Source organism: Ostrinia nubilalis, chromosome 11 (genome assembly GCF_963855985.1).
Source record: "Ostrinia nubilalis chromosome 11, ilOstNubi1.1, whole genome shotgun sequence".
Taxonomy (NCBI): Eukaryota; Metazoa; Arthropoda; class Insecta; order Lepidoptera; family Crambidae; genus Ostrinia; species Ostrinia nubilalis.
This window is the reverse complement of record NC_087098.1, coordinates 8,985,052-9,003,404: the sequence shown is the minus strand read 5'-3', so window position 1 is coordinate 9,003,404 and position 18,353 is coordinate 8,985,052. Positions and strand designations below refer to the sequence as shown.

Sequence of the window (18,353 nt, the reverse complement as noted above, 5' to 3'; positions counted from 1 at the left end):
AAATGAACTTTAAAGGGTCTTAGTTGCTTTTAAGGTGCATTACGGTTGATTTATATCGGGACGTTGCGAAGGACATGGGGGTTTGATGCTATCGGGAGATTTTGTCGCCAGGAAATGATCGCGCGGCGCAGGCTTAGGATATGGCTGGGAAAAGGCAGTAAACGCCAAAGTTAATATTAATTAGAAAGATTTTTACACGGTAAGCAAGAGTAAAAAGTTAATAAAATATTAATTGAACTGTGATAGATTACATAAAAAGTCAATCGTAAACTTTAGAGCAATGTAAGTAATAGAGTCCTCTAGTAATAATTATGGTTTTACTCACCAAGTTACTCAAATACGCCGTACATAACACCACACTGAAAAATAAAAAGAAATGGGTCTCAAATGAAACAGATCTATCTAGATCAGTATCCTATAAATCAAGTTATCTCCACATTAAATCGGATTTAGCCGGCTCTGCGCAGGAATATTGTTCCGAAGCTATAAATTAATCATGTAGGCTGTCGCTAAAATATCGCTTTTCTAAAGTGGCAAGCCGGGAGGTGGCGCGGCGCATCGCGTAGAACACTGGCCCTCGGGCGCGGCGCCACAATAAGAACAATTTCACTGCAACGGTGGAGCGCGAGCTCAGATCATAGAAAGAGAATAGATATGAAGTCGCGCGTAACTACAACGAGAACCAGTGTCCCCACATTTCCCCCACCACAGCTCCCACACACACATTCAACTGTGTAAAAACAAAGCGACTGAGAGTCTACGACAACATGTGCAACCGGCTTAAAAGTGCTGTGATTGGCCAGAAGGCATGCCTTATGGCCAATCAATGGCCGCGTGACGTGACGCACACTTTGAAAACTAGTGAGAGAACAAAGACAAAATGGAGTCGACAAGATATCGATACTTTAAATCGCTAGGGGCAAGGCTCGAAACTGATTTCACAAAATGCTTATGTATGAAAACCTTTTTATTATTATACGTTATTATTAACTACTATCACGCATTTACTTTTTAATTATGGCGATCTGCGTACCGCCTATGTTTATCAAAAATAATGCCTATATTAGGCTTTCAACTAGCTCTTATAGTAATTACATAGTTGACAGTTACTAATTACTTCTACTGTTATTATTTTTTTTGTAAAATCTTATAATCGCAAGTAACACATCATTTTTTTATTTAAAATTACAAAATAGAAAATTATAATTTACTTCTATTTATCGATAATAGGAAACCGCATTAGAACACGAGCACGGCACTATGTTACGACCGGCACATGCGGCCGTACTGTGTATTTTCACACGACAGTGGATATCGGAAGAAATTAAATACATTGCGCAGTAGTTGAGCATGACATAAAGTGGTTGCTAACTAAATCGTCAATGTACAAGTGTGTTAGAATTTTTATCACCACTGATTTCGATATCGCAGTAACTGTTACGGCACTGAATTCGTTCGTAAAAATGTTTAGTTTTTTTTATTTATAAGCAAAATACCAATGGATTTGCAATACTTACATGTAGTAAATGACTCCATTGTTCCTGTAGTTCTTCGTTTCACTTGTTTTATTGCACGTAACGACGCATTATCCAAAATATCGGAGAACATTTCCTTAGTACGACTGAATCGCGACTAACCTAGCTACGCGGCCGATGTTCGTTTCTGGGCATATCGCGGAGACACGCGCCACGCCCCCGTTTCACATCTATTCCCTTCTATGATCTGAGAGCGCGAGCGACGTTCTGACACCACGCTTGACCTTTACACAATAAATACAGATTACAGTTACTTCAGAATCCTTGCCTTTACACTACTATAATTAAGCACTAACTTTTGTATCACGGACGACAGCAAATCAAGTCAAAACCTGCGGCATCTTAAGTAGTTACGATAGGCGCTGTTTTGCTACCAAAATAAACTGGCGATTGTACAATATGAAGAAAACATACAACAGCTTATAAAGAATGAACTACTTTATTTTTATTTTATTTTTATTTTATTTTATTGAGAAAACCAACAGCGTATTTATACAATTTTACCATACATAAATTTAACATACAATATGGCCAATAACAGGTTTCCCTTAAATTATTACCAATAGTACTAGTAAAGGTTGGAATGCTACCAATACCTATCCACACAAGTTCACACAACACTACCTAAACAATACACTACAAAACAAAGATCATCCCGATAGCCAACTCAATGTCAGTTGAGATACAGAAAAGATATTATGTAGTTTACATCCTACTATTATTATAAATACGAAAGTTACTTACCACCCACAGATAAAGAAAACAAGATAATATTTGGGAAAATAGGATATTTTTCTCAATCTTTGAACCTATTTACATCCACATTTCTGTAGCATTCAGTCAGCCTAGACATAGTAACTGTTTCCTTAGCTGTTTTACTTTGAGAGCCTGTGTTATATGAAGAAAGTTATTAAAACTAACTCGATTTAAAATCAACTATGCATGATTTCTATAATTAAGACCATCATGCCATCGTCTGGTACTTGTGGAACAGTTTATAGACTGTTTATTCTGTGTTATTAACAATATTAGTGCCCTCTTTGTAAATGACTATGTGAATCGATTCCAGATATTTATTTTACAACTTCAAAATTGCTTCTGACTGCTATAAAATAAAATCTTTATATTCAGTATCAGTTTTACTGCCAGTCTATTTTTAAATCCAGTTTATGTCAATTGAGGCAGTTGGAATATATATTTTGTAAGTGCCTTTAGTATTTTCATGTATAATTTATATAACTATTTACAATAGGTATTTTATAAGAAATACTTGTAGGTATGTCCAATTGAAAAGAATTTGTTGACAGATTTATACCTATAATGTGTATTAAAAGAAGCTTTAACATAAGTAATACATACAAAAACCTTAAAATATATTTGTTGTTAGAAGATCTGTTTACGTTATTCATCCAAGTTTGATTCTTCTTCATGATGCTCGTCTTCTATTTCCTCTTCTTCCTTTTCACCTTCTTCAAGCCATTGAGTCATTAGGTCTTTAGCTTCAGTTCTGCAATAAAAATGAGAAATGTCAAAGAAAACCTAAAATAGAATGGTACTAGGAACCTTTGTTTGAGAGGTTCCCATTACTGCATGGCCAGTTGTACCGTGGTACTATATTCTGCACAGACAATTGCTAGTCTTGTAAACTTCTTGAAACTTTAGTGATTGTAAAGTCTTAACCATATTACAGCGATAGTTCAATTTCGTCTTCACTTATGGGTATTCCTGTACTTAGTATTTGGTAAACGATCTAAGTTGAAATTAAAAATGTAAATTTCAGTTTCTACCTTTCTTCAGGAGTAATAACTCCTTTGTTGATCCTCTTCAGCCGTGGTAGTGTTGCCAGCACTTCGACTCGTATCTCTGCGTCCTCTTCCTCTTGCCCCACTTCTGCGTTTTCCTCCCCCGTGCCACCCATGTACGGACAACCTTTCATGATAAGGGTGTCTAAGGCAGTGAGCACCTGTAACAGTCGTTTAAATGGTAACCAAATAGGAAATTTGGATTTCGAATCGGCATTTTTTCTTGCTGAATATAAAATTATAGAAAGTGTACCAAATTACTGACCCGTAACTTCTTAACTTGCCTAAGTGTAGCAACTTTGCAGTTCCTCAAATTGATATACTGCAGTTTCTTCAGCCCTTCATCAAATCCATTCAGCAACTTTATTGGGTTATTCCGCACATGCAATATTCTCAGATTTACCAATCTCTCTATTCCATCGAGGGCTTTAATTTTATTACCAGCCAAGTATAAACTATCCAAGTTGGGAAAATCAAAGTCGGAAATATCCTCGATGAGGTTGTATCGAAAATCTAAACATTTGATAGTTGGCATTCGGTTGGTGAAGAACACACGATGTATCCTGTTGTATCCGACTTCTAATGTGCTCAGTTCTGGTTGGTAAACGTCATGGACAGTGGAAATTTTATTGTTATTCATGATGATAACTTGCAGATACTTCATTTTTCTGAGTGCAGCAGAATATAAAGCATTGTGATCTGCATGTATGAGCACAAGATAGGGTAGCTCCGTTGCGGCTTGCAGGGCGTCTAGGTCTAAGTTATTGTTTGATACATCAAGAAACTGGAGATGCTTAAAGTGTTTCACTGCTGAGATATCAGTTAAACTCATCCCTGTGCAAGCTGCTTTTAAGTACGTGTATCTGTAATAGAAATGTTCATTACAATTATGATTTCTGCACTCTACATGCAGTTTCTGTAAAATTAAGGCGCATTGGTATTCGAATTGAAATTATACTGCTCCAAAACTACGCCCCTTGATTTATAGTATTTCATCAATGTGTCTTTACATTTTATGATTGCTTTTGTGAATCTTCCTCCACTTATATTTATTTATTTTAAACTTAAATGCACATAAAACATTGTACAGGTGATAGCATATTCACTGTGTTAACTTATAAAGTTTTATCAAGAAAATGTAAGTCTCAGAATACAGAACAAACCAGAAGGAGTGTTCGATAACATTTCTACGCGGCAACTTGTGTCCAAAATACTTCCCCTCCCGCGCCCCTCTACCCCCTTTAGTGTTACTAGCGCCGTGTGACACCCCCATTTTTGGGGTAAAATTATGTAATTTTTTAAAGAGATGTTAAACAAGTAAAAAATAAGTAAGTGAAATAAGTACACACGGCCAGTGTTAACTATCCATTTCCGTTTTTGCTCTCGCTCTTATCAAATGGTGATTCTTTGCGATAGAACGAGACGACATGACTGGCCATAGGCATAGATAGTACCTACCTACCTATGAATTTAATTTTTACTCCGAAGTAACTAAGTGTAAGATGATTATTTATTTCTATTAAATAGTGTAATATATGTACTATATTTTATGTAGGTATAATATGTTATTTAAAAGTCAATTACAAAAGTCGAATATAAATTTTAGAATGCCAAGTAAAACAAAAAAGAAACTTAAGGTTCTTTATTATGTAAACATATCGACAACAAAACATTTGTTTACGGCGCAGTAGTGCTTTTAGTTTAACTTTTCTTGGAGTCAAAAACAGAATCCAAATCAAAAACATCACCAATACTTAAATTTGATTGCGAGGCAACTCTGGCTGTGTATCCTGAAAAAAAAATCAGAGTAAGTATGTAAGCAATAATTAATTACTTAAAATTATTATTAAATATACAAATATTGCTGCTGCTGATCTGTTGATACCAATGCCTTACTTTTGAATAAATGGGAAAGTATGAAATTCACGATAGTAATTTATTATCTCCTCATTATTAGGGAGTAATATTATAAATTAATTCAATATATTGAAATCAAATCAAAATCAAAAATATTTATTCAGTTTAGACCACAAGTGGCACTTATAATTTAATTAATCAGGTTGTCATGTCATGGATGAAATTACACTAAAAACTAATTAAAACAAAAAGGATGGGGAAAATATTCCATTATTCTGTGGTAACGCTAACAAAATTAACGCGTGAATTTTTTATAAGTAGACAAATGTAATTCAATATAAAAAAGTAGGGTAAAATATTCCGTTGACCTGTGGCAACACTTACAAAATACAACCGTGATTTTTTTTGAAAATTATTATTTAATTAAAATGAATTGGAAATGTGCTACTTACGGATAAAACATGATCCCATGCACTTTCTTCGTAATTCCAGTAGCATTCTTACATGTTGGAACGGCACAAGACGGCATAATTTAATTATAAAGTGTCAATCTGACGGATATGTAAACAATGCGCGCGCCGGCCATTGACTGATTGCTCTAAAGTCAAAGTAGTGCGATTTGGAGTACTTTATATGAATACACATTTACGCCCGTTGACGGTTTCTGGTTTGTTCCGTATTCTGAGATGTAAGTGTAAATACTTACCCGTCTCCCTCCGCAGTCTTCCCCAGCAGACTAAGCCGTATGCTAACCTCAGCTCTCTTCAGGACCCTCACTGGGTAGACGATCTTCTTCTCTTCTTCTTCAACAACGCCCTCGCCAGCCAACTGCTCGTCATACTGCTGCTGCTGCTCGTCTGCCGCAGTGTCTTCTGCTACATGCTCCTCGCCCGCCTCTGGGGCGGTCTGGCTTTGGGCTAGGTTGAATCGCGATTTCAACATATTGATATTTATTCACAAATATCAAGTTAAATTAAAATGGTGTTTTGTTGTTTACGTTTTTTGACAATTTGTCAAAGTGTGTCATTGCTGTCAGTTGACTTTTATAAATTTTGAGGTTTCAGTTGCTTAAATAAAATTGTCAAAATTGCTAAAACTGAAATGAATTCTTCATAACTCGTATCGTACTCCATCTGGGAATCGAACCCAGGACTCTGGGACCCTAGGTTTAGTTTTGAAAGTTCCCATTCAGTCGAAGAACTCGCAGTGCCTTTAAAATATAACAATAGACACATACAACTGTTAATTAGCATTTTACTTATGCCTAATTTGTTTTCCATTTATCTGAGCATAAAAAAACAAGCCCGTGTTTTTGTTTCGTAATAAACACGAATCCGTAATTTAAAAATAACATTTAGAAAGCTTCAGAATTCTTAATTTAAGCATAAGGTTCCGACGTTATTACCATTGTGTAACCTCGGCGAGAGGTCAACCCGATCGGGTGTCCCATTAATTTTTCTTTAATTTGTAATTTTCCCAGTAATTAAGACCAATGTCGTTTGTTTAATGCAAATGAACCTATTCCCGATCATTAGTCTGTACACGTTCTACTAACTTTTCGTTAATTATCCCCGAGATCTAACACTACGGCGACGGGAGTTCATTATTATTCACACGCAACCAAAGAGTTCCAATAAAATGCACTAAATTAGTAAACAGACGATCGTCAATACACTAAACTTTAGTTAACGTTCGATTAAGTGCGGCTCAACCGGTCTGTGAATTATCCGAACTCGATTATAGGGTTGTGATGATAGATTTTTTATCTCATTTAAATAAAAATTACGCGCTTCACATTATGCGGGTAACGGGCCAGCTATTTCCAATTTTATCTATCTGTTCCAATAATGATTGCTTTTTAGATCGCGTTGGATGTCAATCAGATTAGATTGAATTACCTTCTTAAATTGTAATATGGAAATAAACTCTATTCTACTCAGGTACACACGACTGGAAAATATATGATGCATTCAAAAGTTTGCAAAAAGCTTTTTCTTTGAGAAAAACATGGTTCTTAGAAAGACAATTATTTTTATAATAAAAATACAATATAATAAATAAATACCTACTTAAATATTAAGACCTAGAACCTGGTAATCTACGGAGATTCCATACCTAATTACCTAGTGTAAGAAATTGCATAAACCAGATTACCTTACATGTAGTCCAGTCAATGAATGCCTTAACGACGGTGTAGAGAGAAATCCATGGAACACAATTTCTGACCTCGGGACTTTATTTAGCCTAGTTAGGTGGTGAACATAGCAAAAGTCCCCGCCCTTAGCCCTTGAGCCGGCGGGGAGAGGGGGGTTTAAAGGTACCACTTTTCGGTTTTTCGCTTAATCCTCGGAAACTATGCGTCCTAGTGACATGACTACTATGAACCAAAAAAAGCTTATTCAATTTGCTACAGGTGAGACAGTCAAGTTTTTCTATATCTTGTATAGTTTTTGCGGCATCTGCTCTAGAAGGTCTGTAAAATTGGAAATTTTATTGTTGTCTTACATGTTCCTTTCAGGAGAAAATCGACTAAATCAACATTGAGCAAACACTATAGACATGCGGGAGCATGTTAAGCCTAGTTCCAGGGAGGGGACTGCACCGTGCGTATATTTAGACGAACCAATTAGAGCCACTTTTGACTCCTCATCATTCAAAAACTACTGTTCATTAACACTTCAAATTTGGCTCATGTATTGAGACTTGCAAGATGTACATCAGCTTCAAATTTCATAAATATACCTCAAACGGTTATTTAGGTATTGACGTTCAAAAATCGATATTTAGAGCACTACTATCTATCTATCACATGTGAAATGTTAAAATTTACTGGTTTTTTATTTGTTCCTTTGTATTTACATAACTACCTTTCTGGATGCCAAATTTGAACCTTCGAGGTCATCTGGAAGTGGTTAGAATTTGGTCTATAGGTCAGACATGTAGATTTTTGGACGTCAATATCTAAAGAACCGTTTGAGGCAGATTTATGAAATTTGAAACTGATGTATATCTTGTAAGGCTCAACACATGAGCCAAATTTGAAGTGTTAATGCACAGTAGTTTTTGAGTGATGAGGACTCAAAAGTGGCTCAAAGTGATTCGTCTAAATATACGCACGGTGTAGTCCCCTCGCTGGAACTAGGCTTAACATGCTCCCGCATGTCTAGAATGATTGCTCAATGTTGATTTAGTCGATTTTCTCCTGATGGTAACATGTAAGACAAAAATAAAATTTCCAATATTACAGACCTTCTAGAGCAGATGCCGCAAAAACTATACAATTTATAGAAAAACTTGTCTATCTCATCTGTAGCAAATTGAATATGCTTTTTTTGGTTCAAAGTAGTCATGTCACTAGGACGCATAGTTTCCGAGGATTAAGCGAAAAACCGAAAAGTGGCACCTTTAAACCCCCCTCTCCCCGCCGCACTATGTGACGAAAGGCCGATCTAGATGGACAAAAAGGGTTAATTCAAATCTCCAATAATACTAGCAAAATCGATAGCCGACAATCTGGAGGTCACGATTCAGGTGATAATTTTGTGCAAGTACCCTCCAATAAATTAATAAATATTTTTGAAGTATCATTACGGGTGGAATTCATGAAGAAATCATTCACTTTTATGCATTTGGTCTGTCGCTATTTCAAAGTGTTTAGAAAATTAATTGTGCTAAAGTTAATGATGGATCGTGAAGTTGATGGTAAGAACTACCATTTTTATTCATTCACATTGCAAATAACTTTACAGTTGCCGAAAACATAGCTGTCGAATGTGATGGATATTACATTTTTAATGCGAACTTTGTGTTTGTTGGACCAGAAACTACATGTACTTTGTTGTACCATGGCTGCAACTTATATATGTTGTAGACTCATTCATATTGTATTGCTCAAAGTAAATTAGAAAGTGCGGACTTGTGCGGAACCTTGTCAATTTTTTTAGTAAAGCTGATGCCAAAATTTTTTTTTCGTCGTTTTTTTTTTCAGAATACGTAATATTTATATCCCGAAGGGAGTTCTACGAACAATGGATAAAATATCCTAAAAATGAAAAAAATAAGCGGAATGAATATTTCGATAAAATACGAAACTTACGAGGTAACGGAGGAGTTATGAAATATTGAAATGAACATTTTCCGAATTTGTTGTAAAAATTGGCTGGAAAGTGGCTGGCATGGCATTCTATATTTTTATTCACTCATCCTTTTTATTTATTTTCAATTGCCATAAAGAATTCAGCTTTGTTTTTCTTCTTAGAAATATGTCCATTTTAAGCTGACCTCCTATGAGGTAGTAATTCTTTATAACCGTGTATCAACGTATACTGGATTATGTATTAAAGCGTTAAATGTACCAAAACTAAATGCAATTATGACTGTTTTTGCTATATATAGTCAAATCATCAATAGATACCGCCTTTAAAGCTAATTAATATTGTCAAATAATATTGTCCATCTAGATCGGCCTTTCGTCACATAGTGCGCCGGCTCAAGGGCTGAGGGCGGGGACTTTTGCTATGTTCACCTCCTAACTAGTCTAAATAAAGTCCTGAAGTCAGAAATTGTGTTCTACAGTTTTCCATCTATAATGCTTTATTGACTGGACTAATATGACTTTCATTCTGTGTTGTGGCATTGTGTCTAACGTTTTCGTATTATGTGTACACATTTACATTTTAAGCCATGCTACTGCTTACGTTCGGTCAAAGGATTTATAGCGACAACAGAAATTTTGATGTGCGTTAATTTGCATTCCGTAATATTTATTTTTATTGTTTAACTGCTACAGGTTTCAATGAAATGGATGAAATACAATACTTTCTAATATAAAATATGCTTATTGTTCGTGTTTGTATATGTTTGGTAGGCAGAGAAGTCACCCCGCGGTTTTCTAACGAGATTGTCCCCATTATTGTACCGAGCCCGCGCAGCCACCCGCCGCCTCGACATTATCAATAAAAAGTTTCCAACTCAATTTATCTTATCGCACGGTAGTATCGTGAGTAGTTTCCACAATGAACGACGTGCCGATATCTACCAATTTCTAATCTGAATGATCCACCTTGTTAATTAGGTCCTGCGACGTGAAACGCATCTAACTGGCCCCGTTTTAAGGTCCATTATTGTCTGGGTGAGGCATGAAATTTCTTTTTAATTTAATAACTTAATACGCTGATAGGTATAGGAAGCCAATGGTGCGCGAGCTATCGTCCGTCAGATAACACTGTCCGGACTGTCTGTGCGCGCCCAATCAAAGTACTTCATTAAAATCTTATCGACGCTAGATAAATCACCTAACGACTGCGATCGATTATTTGGATAATTAATGGTGGTTTCTTAAATATGTCGGATTCTTGTCCCCGGAGAACTGGTGTGGAGGCACGATCCCCTCGGGGAAGTGTGATTGTGTCGCGAAGCTCGCCGATAAGCCGTGAGATGTAAACCATACGGAGATCATTTTAATTAGCCGTGTTTCATCGAGATCCAATCTAGAGGTGGCTGGATGGCGTAAACATATAAAATTCTTGCATAACATCATGTTCAAGTTACAAAAATTACCTGTATAAGTATATTCAAGTACCTTAGTAAGTACTCGTAATATTTTCAACCTTTGAGTAATTAGTTATAAATAGGCTTACAATAATACATGAAATATCAATGCTTGTTAGTATTTTTAGCGTTCTTCGTATATGGAGTACCGTCTGCAAACCTACGCCGAGTATTTTCGTAACTACGAGATACATTTTTGGAGGGCAAATTGTCTTTGTCCTCTAATTTAAATATAGAATGTTCTATAATAGTTGTTATTGTTTCAGACAGTCCTCTCGGAAGCGTGCAGAGGTCGCGTGCAGCTGATCCGTCGTCCTCCGTCCCGATACCATCGCGCGCCACCACATTAATCTACATCAGCACGCGCTCGCTACCAGATTAATGAACCAGATAAACCTCATACAACTACAGATGTCCACAGCATTATACGCGTCTCCGAGACAATAATTGATGAATTAAACGGATTCGACGCTTTTATGAATGTTAATGATAACGGTCGATCGCTGGCCGATGCGAACTCGATAATTAGAATGAATGGTGGAAGAGAGCCGCTCGAAATTGATTGCCTGCAGTGGAATGGTACCATAAGTAGCACTCGGGTGGCTAATGCGCCTCCACTCTTAACTGGCGTCGCCACCTGTCGGCCACACGAGACATATAACGCTACATAACGCTACATTCGTATTCATTTGTTTACAACTGCTTTCTAAATTAAAGATCTGATTTTGTAAAGCACCATTTGCATCTTACGAACCTATTTGTATCCGTGGCTTCCGTGATTTATCAATAAACAGCGCTGATGATATCTTAAAAAATGTAGTAACGAAATGAGCATAATTTTATTGGAGGTGCAAGGGAGAGACGTTGTTAATGTGATTTTCGATCTGATAGCGCAGTTTCCATTAGTGACGGAAGTAAATTAGCGACTTGTATGACAGACAGATACGATCTCGATGTGAGATAGCTTGTCGGATAGATTTCCATACTAACCACGCTTCTGTATACAGGTAGATGCGATGAAAATGGCCTAAACCGGAATGATATACGTTTTTAAATAAAATTAATAATGACGAAGGCAGCCAATTGATCAAGTTGCCTAAGCCAAGATTAGACGCACGATTGCACTGATAAATGGTAAGATCTTCAAGGTCGACATAATATGCTTTTCTTCCGCTCTTAAAATATTTAATATGAAGCAGGATAGGGTATAGACTAAGAGCTAGTGAACGCCAGACCTACGTTATTTTATAAAGGCTGAAAGTTTGTCAGCGCATGCTCCCAACATAGCTAAGAACCATATCCAAACATGAAGTTTGGGTCATGGTGGCTTTGGCAGACAGACGGTACTAAAGGTGTGTAAAATACCAACTTAATTACGTCAAAGTATAAAGGCTGATTTTTTGATATTTCCTTCAAAATGTTATTAGAAATGACGTCATTAATTGACAGACACCTACCATGGTGGTAGCCCTTAGCCAGACACCTTAAAGTTCATGAAAATGTAGTCCTACTTACGTCATACTATAAAGGCTGATATTTACATAAAATATTTGAACAATCATTTGATGAAGTTTCCTCATCAGCCAGACAGTTCTGATGGTTCCTTCGCCTTGCCAGACAGCTTTTAGGGTGGCTGAAAGTGCGAACGCGAGGCACTATAATTATTGTTTTTTGTACTTTTTCTTATGTTACTCAAGTATTTGAGTCTGTAAATCATCATCTCATTTTGATGAGCTGATGATGGAAGGTAAGTACAACTCCTTAAGGCTTAGGTAATCCCTAATTTTAAAGTGATTACCTCTGAAAGTTGCCTAGAGTAATTAGTCATTTATTTCAACACATAGTCATAGGTTTAAGGTTACAGTTAATAATTATAATAATAATAAAATATTTAAATTTCATTTCAATTCACATCATTAAATTAAATTCAAACAATTCAAAACAAGTCAATTTTTACATTTTGCTATTTGTTCGTTAGTCAGTACATTAATCATAGAGCAATGATTAATGTACTGACAGTCAAATCTTGCGGAGAGCGCGTTTAAGATGATGTTGGGGCTGGGTTTAGCAACTATTTTGAAGATAAAATTTGTGGCACCACATTTTCCGCGTATATAAATTCTAGTGAGGATTTGGGGGTCCTAATTCAATATAGAATTGTTATAGTATTATTTGATACTATAAATTTGATTATACTATGCATAGTTATAGATATATCGTGATGGTTACGCTGGAAGGATACTCTGCAGCGCAACCACTTTCAATAACAAAATACGGCGAAACCTGTGACATATTTTTTTTAAAATAGGACTAGAATTTTATAGACATTTCAAAGATTTATTTTAGAAGCTTACACTAGACTAGTTAAATCAAAAGTAGTTCCGCCGGGGAGCATGACGTGAATTATCCTACAACTCCTAAGCGTTAAGGAGTTGTACCTTCCATCAACATGGGATGATGATTAGGTGATGCAAACACCCAAATAACTTTAGAAACTATACTTACGAGGTGTGTTCAAAAAGTAAGGTGACTTTGTATTTTTAAGAAAAAATATTTATTTATTTATCAATATTTATGTTGTCCCCTTCAAAGTAATCCCCCTCAGATACAATACACTCATGCAAACGGTTTTTCCAATCCTCAAAGCACTTCTCATAAGCACTTTTCGGTATAGCCTTTAGCTCTTCCAGCGATGCAGTCTTTATCTCCTCAATCGTTGCAAATCTCCGTCCTTTCATAGGTCTCTTTAATTTTGGGAACAAGAAAAATTCACATGGGGCCAAATCCGGTGAATATGGTGGCTGAGGCATGATTGTGGTGTTGTTTTTAGCCAAAAAATCTCTCACATGCAAAGATGAGTGAGCAGGGGCATTATCGTGATGATGTTTGTTTTTCCAAAACGTTAGAAAAAAATTCATGGCACGAGCCAAGCGATATGCCGATATCCTCAGCAACTTCTCTGATAGTGATTCGACGATTTTCCAAAACAATTTTCTTCACTGCTTGATCGTTTTCATCAGTTGTTGACGTGCTTGTGGGCGTCCAGAGCGAGGCTCGTCATTGGCATCTTCCCGGCCATCTTGGAAGAGTTTGAAACATTTTTTTTTACTCAGAACAGTTTCACCGTATGCCACTGTCAACATTTCAAGTGTTTCGGAGCACTAAATTTAATTTTTTTTACACAAAATTTGATGCAAATCCTTTGATCCATATTTTTCGATAGCAAAAAATCGCCGAGCACGCAAAACACTTATAACCTTTACGCCTCTCACAACCAAACAAAAAATGCTATACACTTGAAACTTGGTACAGATGTTCGGGAAGAGTGTACCGACATAACAAAACAAAAAAATCGATAATCGAAAGTACGTTGCCCGCGAAATTTGAAAAGTCACCTTACTTTTTGAACACACCTCGTATATATACTGGTTAAGGAATTGTCCTCCAACTCCTAAGCCTTAAGGAGTTGTACTTACCTTCCATCATCAGCTCATCAACATAAGATGATGATTTACAGACTCAAATTCTTGAGTAACTTAAGAAAAAGTACAAAAAACAATATTTATAGTGCCTCGCGTTCGCACTTTCAGCCACCCTAAAAGCTGTCTGGCAAGGCGAAGGAACCATCAGAAGTGTCTGGCTGATGAGGAAACTTCATCAAATGATAGTTCAAATATTTTATGTAAATATCAGCTTTTATAGTATGACGTAAGTAGGACTACATTTTCATGAACTTTAAGGTGTCTGGCTAAGGGCTGCCACCATGGTAGGTGTCTGTCAATTAATGACGTCATTTCTAATAACATTTTGAAGGAAATATCAAAAAATCAGCCTTTATACTTTGACGTAATTAAGTCGGTATTTTACACACCTTTAGTACCGTCTGTCTGCCAAAGCCACCATGACCCAAACTTCTTGTTTGGCCATGGTTCTTAGCTATGTTGGGAGCATGCGCTGACAAACTTTTAGCCTTTATAAAATAACGTAGGTCTGACGTTCACTAGCTCTTAGTCTAGTACCTTCAATTGTACGGATTGGAAATTTGAACTTAGTAATGAGAAATACCGACTGCGTAATTAGGTGCCTAAAAAGTTTCAATGGTGTATGTTATTCAAGTTTGTTATCCATATCTATAAACATAAATATAATAGGTCTGAATTTTTTCAATATGAATTTATTTAGTACCTAAAGGATTATTTAAGAGATTTCACGGTTCCTCCTAATGTTGTTCCTAATCCACCCGAGTAATCCATCCACCATATGAAATTGACACCATGTCTGAGTGCAGCCAGTGTTGTGCAATATCTCGACTAACGCCTCTATCGCGATTGGCGATTGCTCGAATGACCTTAATTGTTTCAATTGAAAAACTACGGCAATCTTCCACATATCGGTGGGAACTGTTAATTGATTTTACTGACGTCCAATTAATTTATTTCAGCCAGTTGCCTAGTGAAACGGTTTTCTAGGAGTTTTTTTTAAAGATTTCCCATTTTCGAGAGATACCTATCGTACGTTAACAAAAATGTTTAGATAAATAGGTATTTGTAAAAGATTCGCCTTAGATTCTGGATTTTCTTATAATTCATAACAAGTTGCAATACCTATTTATAGTCTGTCTCTAAGTTGTCTGTTAGTTATGAACGAGATTGAGCTTTAGGTACGATTCAACTTACGCGTGCGAAACCAGGAGTACCTAGGTAAGTACTTAATTAAATGCTAGTTTGAAATTAAAAACTTATTTCCCACTATAAGGACGCGCAATATTTGCTCGTTTCCCTTACTTTATCGTTCGGAGCCGGTATAAAAACCAAAGGATAAAGGCATTCGATCGATAAGGATTATGGTGTGAGTAATTAAGGCGGTGTCACACCGCGGGCCGTTAATCTTGCGATCGCAATCGAAGATGATCGCGTGTTGCCCACTGCCCCCGGTAATCTGCACCTTATGGAATAGCCGACTCTACTCGGCCCTTTGTAGTTTATTATACTCTTTAATGCTTTTTTCATGAAAAATAAAAAGCTCTCAGTTTCAAAAGGGAAGCGAAGGTTTAACGTCTTAAATAAGATTTTTTATGTGCCTATTATATTTTTTTACTATTCGTTCGGGTAAATAAAATGCAAATGAAGAAAATTTTTGTCACAAGAAAATCTCTCAGTAGGTAGCTGAGCTACCTACTTAAATGATGATTTCATGCGTTTCACGTGATATTGAAAAACAAGTACCTAATTTCAATGTTAGTATCAGTTTCCGAAGCTCGTGCTGAAAGCTTTAATTGTTACTTAAGATACTACTCACAGGATGCTCCAAACGAAGAAGGTGATGTAATATGTAAGTCAATCAATTTGGAGGAAGGTACCTCGCTGGCACACTATAAAATGACGTTTTAAGTGCGGTTACGCATAAAATCTTCGGAAAATAAACAAATGAACGCTGTTACAAAACTTATTATTCTATATCGTGTGAAAAGATAATGCATTTCTCTTGTACAATTTCGGCGCGCGCGCAAAAATGATTAATGCAGGGTGTGATCATCAGTATTTCTGCACATTGTTTGCGTGTCATCCTTTATCCATGCATTGAGAGTGCTTGTGTAGTAATGTATCACTTTCAAATTGAAGAATTAAGCTGGACGAGATCAAGAACGATGAACTAAAGTAAAATTCCGTGTTCATTTTGAGTCCGGTCATAGTAGAAATTGATATTGAATCTCTGAGAACCTCGGTCAAGCAAGCAGACGGCATAGATATATTGGCTACCTATTAAATTTGAAATGGGTGCATTAGTATGTCAATCGTCTATAGCAAATTACGTGATTTATGACCAGCTACTTGTCCCAATATGGCCATAAATCAATAATCGTATTGTACAACAAACGTTTAGTAATCCGCAAATATTATGTGACGCGCGCGACAATTTGACCCTCTAATCCGTAATCAAAAGGCAATAAATAACTAGATACGGTGATATTGCCGCGGCGCATACGTGCGGATCGCGTCCCGGGCAGCCTCCTTAAACCGTCTGTATTTACTTTTCAACCGCACTAACAGATAAAAGTGTCATAATATTTATACCATAACTTAGCTTTCTTATGACCCACTGTCATAAAGTTGGCGCGCTTTCTAGACTGGACCCAATGCGGCATTCTCGACCGTGGTGACCCGCGCATTGGGTCGGGAATCGTAAAATATGGAAACTCAAGATGAACACTGCTATCCAGAGCAGATTGTGGCCGTCATTCGATAATGTTTCTAGTTAGTTCGCAATAAATATGAGAGTCGGAGTGTCCGGCCGGCCCGGTGATGTTCGCTTCGATGACGGTATGGACTATCTAATTTTATTACCAATATATTGTCATTAAGTCGATACTGATCTTGTTATACGCACAATGAGAGGTACTAGGCCCTCGACGCCGGGGTCCAGCGGCTGATACAATTTATATTCAAATGTCACTCGCTTACGGTCTGAGGAAATTTCTCACTCGTCGGATTTTCAGGTAATCTTGAGTTAATGGTGTCACGTGTGGACAAATATCAAAGCTCTTAGCGAGGTTCACATTTGAATAATAAAATAGTTAAGGCCGGGGACAAAGGTATTTACAGTCATTTGCGGAGATAAGAGGTAAGCTGCGACATAATGACTTGACCCGCTGTATATTATACTTGGCCAAATACTTGTGTAAAATTATTGTTTATTTCGTTAAATAGTCAATAAAGTATGATTAAAATGCCGTTTTACAATACATTATAGCAACATCACAGACTAAATCACTATTTGCCCATTGTTGCTTACAACATAGGTAGGTATTGGGAAAATGCATATTAATCCGAATATGAGTAGAGTCGTTCCTATAGTTATACAGGTGGATATAGTCTCACTAAGTGAAGACATGTCACTTAACGCGTGTAATCTTTATCACCCTGATCAATATGTCACGCTTGTCCGGAGCAGTCAAAACACGACATGTGCATTAATTAGTTAATCTTCAGCCAAAGTGCTGATAGATCTAGTTATTGTAACGCTGTCAGTCAAGCTTACCGCGGTGTGAACGTCCCGTGTCCCGGGCAAGAAGCAACAGCTTCTCACGGGTATTTGAACCAGAGCCAACACTATACAAATAAAGAAACCACCTTGTGTACAGTTCACGTCGTGTGTTTGCCGGCCATATAAACTGACCGTATTCACTGTGTACCCTCTGATCCTCTATTTAACGCTGAGCTACTTTGGTGACGTCTAAATTAGTAAAGTGAGAAAAGCTAACGCTCGTAACCATTTTCGATCGCCGGTAAATCGACTCGATAACATCTCTCTTGACTCTTTGAACTCCATCGGTTATTGTGTGTTGATTCTGTACCTGCCGTAACGGGAAAGTTAACTCGTAACGCGACAATTCATACGATTATATTTTATGCCCAAATAAGCTTATTTTTCCACGTCAAGTGTGAGTATTACTGACAGTGTTAATCCATGTTATTACCGTCGGATGGTACATTTTTACGTAGTTTAAGAACGTATCTAAATAATCTTCGAATTTATTTTACATTGTCAAAGAATTCCTACTTCTGAACTAAGCACGTGTGTTTATGTTTGTTGAAGGGGAAAACATATA

At 36.8% G+C, this 18,353-nt stretch overlaps 1 protein-coding gene and 1 long non-coding RNA gene across 2 annotated transcripts; both read right to left on the bottom strand.

Annotated features, from left to right (window-relative positions):
• Window positions 1-2,876: 2,876 nt before the first annotated feature.
• LOC135076208 (leucine-rich repeat-containing protein 23-like) lies at window positions 2,877-6,183 on the bottom strand. The gene is made up of 4 exons (XM_063970691.1): window positions 5,901-6,183; window positions 3,603-4,200; window positions 3,323-3,498; window positions 2,877-3,042 (listed from the first exon to the last, which is right to left on the bottom strand). The coding sequence occupies exons 1-4, from the start codon at window positions 6,134-6,136 to the stop codon at window positions 2,937-2,939; spliced, it is 1,116 nt and encodes a 371-aa protein (XP_063826761.1). The 5' UTR covers window positions 6,137-6,183; the 3' UTR covers window positions 2,877-2,936.
• LOC135076214 (uncharacterized) lies at window positions 4,965-5,885 on the bottom strand. Its single transcript, XR_010258214.1, has 2 exons — window positions 5,647-5,885; window positions 4,965-5,127 (listed from the first exon to the last, which is right to left on the bottom strand). It is a non-coding gene; the product is annotated as an uncharacterized LOC135076214 (long non-coding RNA).
• Window positions 6,184-18,353: the final 12,170 nt, after the last annotated feature.